Source organism: Rhopalosiphum maidis, chromosome 2, assembly GCF_003676215.2.
Source record: "Rhopalosiphum maidis isolate BTI-1 chromosome 2, ASM367621v3, whole genome shotgun sequence".
Taxonomy (NCBI): Eukaryota; Metazoa; Arthropoda; class Insecta; order Hemiptera; family Aphididae; genus Rhopalosiphum; species Rhopalosiphum maidis.
This window is the reverse complement of record NC_040878.1, coordinates 42,471,388-42,479,709: the sequence shown is the minus strand read 5'-3', so window position 1 is coordinate 42,479,709 and position 8,322 is coordinate 42,471,388. Positions and strand designations below refer to the sequence as shown.

Here is an 8,322-nt window from a genome sequence, read left to right as displayed (position 1 = left end):
TCGGTGAACGCCCATCGGGTCGCAGATACGCGGTACGTACTATACGCGAGCCGGCCACCGGCACACGGCCGTTTATCAATGACGCGTCGCTGCCGACCGTGTACCAGCTGCACCGGTCCGTCTGTCTGTCCGCCCGTGGTCCGTCCGTACGCGCGTTCGTTTCTCGCGCCGTCGTCGTCGTCGTCGTGATTAAATAATAATATTATTTCTATTGCCGTGATCCCCAGTCACGTCGGTTTTTCCGCCGCCGGTGCGCTCGCATCCCGATCGGCCTTTTCCAAGCACTGCACACCCGTGTTCGAATGCGTCACAAGACGACCATCACATCGTACGGCACAGTGCGTTTTCGGGTTTGATATTTGTTCGCGTCCCGTTATTGTCGCATTTATTTTTTTCAGTGTTTTAATGTCCGTACATTATCGGTTGCCGTGCACCGTCTTCGCGAGGCAAAACGCTATGGCCCGCCGTCGATGTCATCGTGTTTGGTGATATAATATTACGTACATCGCGACTATCGACGAGTGTCGTCATTTATTTTTGCATATTTTTCCTCGACCGGTACGATATTACCATACATCACAATAATAGTATATCGTTCGAATAATATTATTCCGCGCGGGGCACCACCATGCACGTCGAGCTCGACGGTGGCGGAGGTGGCGGCGGTGCGTCTCCGTGGGCTGCCGCCGCGGTACTCGGGCACCACCACCATCATCACCATCATCATCGTCCCGCCGACGCAGATCACCACCACCTCCACCACCACCACAATCATCTGCACCCCGCCGCCGCGGTAGCCGCCGCCGCCGCCGCCAACGGTTTTCACCCTGCTCATCCCACCCACACGCCGATGGATCTGCACGTGCCACAGCCCTTTCCGTACTATAGGTAGGTCCATATACTGCAGTTTATATTATCGTTACACCGCTTTATACGGTATTCCGCAATATTAACGTTTCGGTTCCTAGAATAACAATAACGTGGGTTCCAGTTTAGGATTTGCAGGTTTCTAAAATAGTTATTTAAATAAGGCTCTCGGGTTCCGAAACCCATAAACTTTGGTTTAGGTGTACCACTTTTCCGACCTCCGACAGCGAGTCTCACTGGTATTATAATCACGGTATAATCTATATAGTAGTAGGTACTGCTGCGGTCATAATACAAATTGCGGTAATAAACGTATCTGTTAACGATTCTTATATATATATATATATATATATACTATCCTACAAATAGGTAGGTTCATAATATCGTAGTCTGTTATATTTCGACTAGGTACACAGTATCAAATATCATACTATTAGCTATTGATTATCGTTGTATTATATGATGTTTGCATTAATAATTCATACTTCAATTATAATATATTAAACTTACAAAGCACGTGAAATATATAATATTACACACTGTGTTTACTAAATCAGATTTACAATAATTAGTTTGTATATTATTATAAATATTTATATACAAATTAGTAATTACTATAAAAAACATTCTATGACCGTTTTATTTCCATGATTATTTCATTTTTATGGTTGGCTATCGAAAATAAAGTTTTACAAATATATATATAGGTACGTTTATAATGTGAGAATAAGTTTAATTGAGTATTTTGTAATATTTTTTCAAAAAATAAATAATTAAACGGTAAAAATACAAGAAATAAACTAACATTATTAGACAAATAATAAGCAAAATGCAAAAAATATTAAAAATAAATATTATCTAGAATATTAAAATGTTAGGTAAACCTGAAATTGGGCTGTAATATTTTATATTTTCAGCTATATTTATACACAAAATATACGTACAAAACGATTATTTACCTACTCTAAATAATAAAAATTAAAATGTAGTTTATATAGGTACCTACTAAAAAAGATACTTACAACTATAAAATTTAGTAAGTTAAGTGTAAAAAAGCTGTAAGGAAGTTTAACATTTACGCTTAAAATTACATTTTCATACTAAATTAGTAAATCGATTGTGTTAAAAATGTTTAATTCGATGATACACCAGTTGCACTTGGTAATTTCCAGCGTTGATAGATCAACTGCGTTAAATAATAGCTGTGGGTAATTTAATTTAAATTGTTTAAAATCAATTTTATTTAGTACAAGTATACAACTATAGTGACTACTTAAATTGTATAAAAATATACAATAATGAATATATATCGATTGTTATACATTTAATAAAAAAAAAATGAAAATGTATGTAGATACATTAATTTAATAATAAAGAACTATTTATTATAATTTTAATAAGTATCTAGTAGTGTCATCATTGTGTTATCCAAAATTATTCCAAACAATATTGTGCATTTTAACATGTCGATTAGACCGATAGATGTATTTATAACTAACGGCAGTGACGAATTTAGGCAGAGGTCTTCAGGTATGTCCAAGTCGGAGAAGCCAAAAGAGTTTTATTACACTAAGAAAATAAAAAATAATAATAATGATTTTGCATTAATCAGATAAAGGCTCGAAAAGTTACTTTCCAATAACACTAATTTCTGTGTTTAAAGTTGCCTCCGCCTCATATAGATTCTAGGGCCATCAAGTTTCACGCTACAACAATTGATTACTAATAATGAAAACTCGATTTTGCCTATAATTGGTTTCACTTAAATACATACTTTTGTATGATGGTTAACGTTTCATAAAAGTCCCAGATATTAGTTGAAAGTCAGTAATTAATATTTTAAATGCAAGGATGTATATATTTTTTGTTAGCACCAAATATTTAACCATCTCTGAGTATAATAGTATAATCACCTATATTAAATTGTAATAGTTTTTAATTTTCAATTATTCGAATACACGAGATTATGTACGTGTTCTGTAAATAATAAATAAATACATTTAGGTATATCGATTTAAATGTATTGGACAAAAATATATTTTTCAAGACTAAAGGTAAAACTAAAAGATGAGTACTCATTTCACTATAATTTTTTACTCCCCTGAGATAGGTAGTAAAATCCATACCACGCAGGGCATTAAGTGGCCTTTCGCGTACCACTATAATAGTAGTATCTTTGCGTACTACTGTTTGGGAACCTCTGATCTAGAAATTAAATTACACATTTTTGTATGTGTGACGAGTATAAATATTTTTATAATGACGGGAATTTAATTTGACATGGTTTTATAGGGCATCACTAGGATTTAGTTGTTACATAGAATAGAGTCCTGCAAACCCAAAGTTAAAAATAATAAGCCTCCTTCTCTGCTTAATATTAACAAATAAAACTCTTCCGTAAAACGTTAACAATACATAGTTCGTATCAGCTTGTAACAAGCCAACAAATGAACAAAAATATAATAAAATTACCGGCATCCACACTACATATTATTATATAACATACTATAACGATACGGGTAATAAGTATTTAAGTGACCGTTTTTGATTGTCTTTCACTGAAGCATTTAGGCAAAAACGATTGATTTGTAATACTATTCTATTTTAAATTAAATAAACCTTGTTCGTCAAAAAATTCGGAATAACCGTCAAATTATTATAGGCATAATATTAAATCTATTTATTACTTATACTTAATATTACGTACGTTTATAAGTTGGATTTTATAAATCTATATCATAATATTAGATAGACATTATTTAAATATTAATAATTACTTAACAATAACAAACCAATGATTAAATATGAATACGATTATATATTATTCCAGATTTTTGCAAAGAAATGGTATAAAATTCATCCGATTTAACTTTAGGTACCTATTTATTATTCCTATCGATTATACGATGTGAAATACAAACTTTTTTGATTCGTGTTGTTTCTTTAGAATCCAAAAACAGTGTTCTGATTAGTAACATTAGATATACAGTTAATAAGCAGATAAAATAATTTAAAACTATGTTCAGAGAAAAGTTAATTGTTTGTTTTAGATTTTGGTTAGAACGAAAATGTTATTAGTTTTATGTAATAATATTATACTTTATAACAATGCGTTTAGTTTTAGTCTATTATATTGAATTTTACTTAATACATATTTCTATATCCTTAAACATTCTTCAAATCCACGGTTTAAACAATTCTCTGTTTAAATTGTGTAATTGGCATATTACCTACATATGCAATTGATAGAATGTATAGGTAATTAGTAGAGAAAGTGCTCAGTCATAATTAGTTTAATATTTAAAAAAAATAATCGCGTGCATAAATATATTGCAATTCAAACAAAAATTAATTTTATTGTGGTTCCCGTGTATATTGTTGGTAATTTATAGATTGTATTATATGTGCAGTACACATTGTGTACGTATATCATATTATATTATTTGACTTAATTTTGTTTAACATTTTTTTGTTACCTATATAAAACACGACGTTCTTTTTTTTATATACCTAAGCCTTTTAAATTCATTCAACCCTTAAATTGTCCTTTGTTGCTTAATAGCTACTATAATATAGTCTATAGTTACGCCTCTTGTTTATTGTATATTTAATACTGGTTATATACGTTGCCCATAATCATATTGTAATATTGTATGACGTTCAAATAGACATTACTAATAAGTAAACACGTCTTAACATTCATATATGAAATGATAGTTAATAAAATCACTGTGAATAAGAAATCTAAATACCTATTGATAATGATGACTTGGAATTCTCATAAAAAAAAAAAATATTAACGGCTCTATAATCACAGAATTGTATATCTTATTAACTATCAACAATAACTGATGCTAAAATATTATAAATAATACATTTTCCTATGTCAATCATATTATATTGTTTATAAAATTAATAACGGAATTGAAAATTATTCACATGAAAAAAATTACATAAATTGAACGATCGAATACAACGGCCACGATGTATTATATTATAATATACCTATAGCCACTTAAGCCTCTCATATGTTGGTAAATAGTTTATTGAAAGTGTACGGATCTTCAGACCGAACATGTATAAAAATGATATGACAATAATTAAATATTAAAATATAAGCTATATATCAAGCAATATTATAAATTAATAACACATTAATGTAATTGATTGTAATTGAAATAAAATAAATTGTGGTAATTTAAAACAAAAAAATATGTTTAGTTGATTTAATCAAAATGTAACAGATGATCATTTCTAAAGTATAATAATATTGTCGACAGTTTCTAATTATTGCAAGAGTATATAACAATAGTGTTTTTTGTGTTATTATAAATATGGTTTTAATGTTTAATCACTGTTTTTATTTAATTTTTGTTAACTTTATATCAATACGTATTTCTGTTAAATTTGTGTTCACGAAAATGTTTACATTCAATTGATGCACATCAGATATTATGGTATGACGTACATACCACTTACATAGGAACACTAGGAACGGAAAATGAGATAAGAGAAATTAAGTTTAAATTAATTAATAAAAAATTTCGAGAAATACATAATAGCATATAACTAAAAAAATTGACTAAAAATAAAATAAATTGAAGATTTATATAAAAATTACAAGAATTATTTGCCTCGTACATACTACACCATAGTTCATGTAGAACACTTATTAGACGCTGTCTAGTTAATTTGTCTACATATGTATTTAATTTAAACGTAAACCGGTTTATTTTTATATCATAACTTCAAAATATTACATACACTGCACCGTAAAAACGTCATATCACATAATAATAGATAGGAAAAAACTAATAATTATTTTTTTATAATCATAATATCACCTAAAAGCAATATGTAGACGATATACAAGGAACCGCCTACTAGGTAATAGGGCTGGTGAGTATTTTCTCATTACAAACCAATGTGGGAGCAAAGGAACATAAAAAAGTATCAAAATTATTGGGTTGCGGTCGCTCTAATGTCCTTGATGACCTTCGAAGGGATATTGGAATATGCTTTTCTTATTCGAATCGAAGTTATTATGTTTTTTTTTTAAATAAATATATATGTATATGATACATATGTCATTGTGGTTTGTAATATGGGTTTAGGGTGTATTTACTGAAAGTTAAAGTATACCAAATTCGTTATAAAATAAAAATAAAATAGGGGATTTGGGTTTGTTATATGAGATTTATGTAACCTCTATCAAAATCATAGATTTTTTTCAATGTAAGTATTAAATAATGTATATATAATACTGCACATGGACACAATTGTAAATTATTAAAATTATTCAATAATATTATATAATAAATGTGTCAATTATAAAAATGAATCAAACAATTAATTTATATCTTCAACCATGCACATATTATATAATGTATAAATTGAAGTAATGAACAGTCAGCGATTTGATTAAATACATTTGGAAATGATATGATAGTGTAAATATATAGTTTTTAATAATAAATATGAAAATATTATAGTGTTAATATATGGACTGACACTTATCTAATTATATTTAATTACCAATAATGATTATACCATATTTTAAAGAAAAAGCGCCTTCTCCTTTAAAATACGTCAATGAAAATGTTTAATTAAACCATAGACATATTATATGTCTATGAATTAAACTATAGCAGAATATGAGGTTATATCTGATAATACAATGTACTTGATTGTATAATTGTGAAAAGGTAATAATCTTTTCTTCTTCATTCGATATAAATATGTATATATAATTTATAATCCATCATTGACTATGAATACAACCTCAATTAAATTTAACGTCGGTAAATTTGGAATAATTAAGATTTATTGTAATTAAAATCGCTAAACAATAATCAAATATTTTACCCGAATAAGTAGACAAGTCACAAGTCAGTTGATGATTTAGGATAACAATTTATTAGATATGTATATTTAATTTGTAATGGTATAGATAATATTTTAGCGTGAATTTTTAGTATTATAATCGATGATAATTTTTTTTAATTATATTATTTTTTTTTTTACGTAAGTAGGCATATACTATAAAGTAAAACAGCACGTATTATAAATTATTAAATTTATGTAAAAGCCGTATTGGTATAATTATCTGAATGGCTATTTCTTCACAGTTTACGCGTCTAAAAATGTCTAAAAAGTATTTCCTTCTATGTTTATTCTATCTTGTCTAGGCGCAGAGAAAAATTATTATTTTTGGACTCGTGCTACCACTGTCGCTATATACACGCTAAAGATTGACAAGCTTTGCTCGTTGACAGGTAGTCGCTCCACATTCCAGCATATTTATGTGCTCTTTGTTCCTGCAGCAGCGAGCCGAGCACTCTCATTCACAAACGGAAACGCAGCTAAAGGAATAAGAATGAAAAAACAAAAACAAAAACAAAAAAGAAACATAAAAAATATATACACACACACACATAGATCCGATGTCTTTACAAATACCAATAATTGACTACATTAGAGTCAAAACTCGAGGTTCCTCTCCGTATTGGAAACGGTCATTGTTCAATGAAAACCGATTCAATAAACTCGGTTATATGAATAATATGTTAGATCGACTGAAAATGTAGAGACATTGCGTTCGTCGTAAATCGTTCATTCGTTCATATGGGGCCGTTGTCTGTGGGTGTATAGTCTATAAGACGTGTAACGCGTAGTGCGGTCTATACAGGGTGCACAAATGGATAATATTATAATGAGTACTTTTTCCAAACACAGTTTGTAGAAATCACCAACCATTAACATCATGATGGTTGCGTATATTATTTTGGTTAGGATGTTCCATCTATGATAGTTATTAACGAAATTATTCGATTAAATTTATCTTGTACATTATTTATGTATATATTATATTATAATACATCTCAATAATAAATTTTTTTTAGTTAATTAAAATTATAGATATTCTGAAATAAATTTAATAACTTTAAAAGCAAGTATAAACTCGAAAACACACTTGATCATTTTTACGGCACACATTATATATTAGTAAACATAATTGGTATGTAATACCATTTTGGCACTATAATGTATATATATATACTATATAGCTGCAAATTTTTACGATATTTGTTTCCAAAAATATATAGAAAGAAAAATACTAATAATATAATAGATAATAATGGTATGGTTTTATTTTTCAATCGTTAGATTTCATTAACACATATCATTCATCTTAAATAAAAATTTTTTTTATTTAATTCTTATTTAACCAATAAAAAATAAATTTAGATATTTCTTTAAAAAAAATATGTAATCTTAGGTTAATAAGTAGGTAAGCTTATAATATAATACGCTTAGTGTATAATGAGCTCCGTGTCCGTGTACTATCACAATATTAAAATATGGCAAAATTCTTCATAAGGTTAGGTGTATTACATACTTGTATTGTGTAAATAATATATTATTGTATAATAAGTATGAAAATGCTTTATACAT

General features: G+C 28.9%; 1 protein-coding gene across 1 annotated transcript in view; it reads left to right on the top strand.

Moving 5' to 3' along the window:
- Nucleotides 1-628: 628 nt before the first annotated feature.
- LOC113551464 (protein trachealess) overlaps nucleotides 629-8,322 on the top strand; it is a 119,739-nt gene continuing 112,045 nt past the window's right edge. The window contains exon 1 of the mRNA XM_026953716.1: nucleotides 629-888. Coding sequence (XP_026809517.1) covers nucleotides 629-888 — 260 coding nt within the window. The remainder of the gene's footprint in view (nucleotides 889-8,322) is intronic.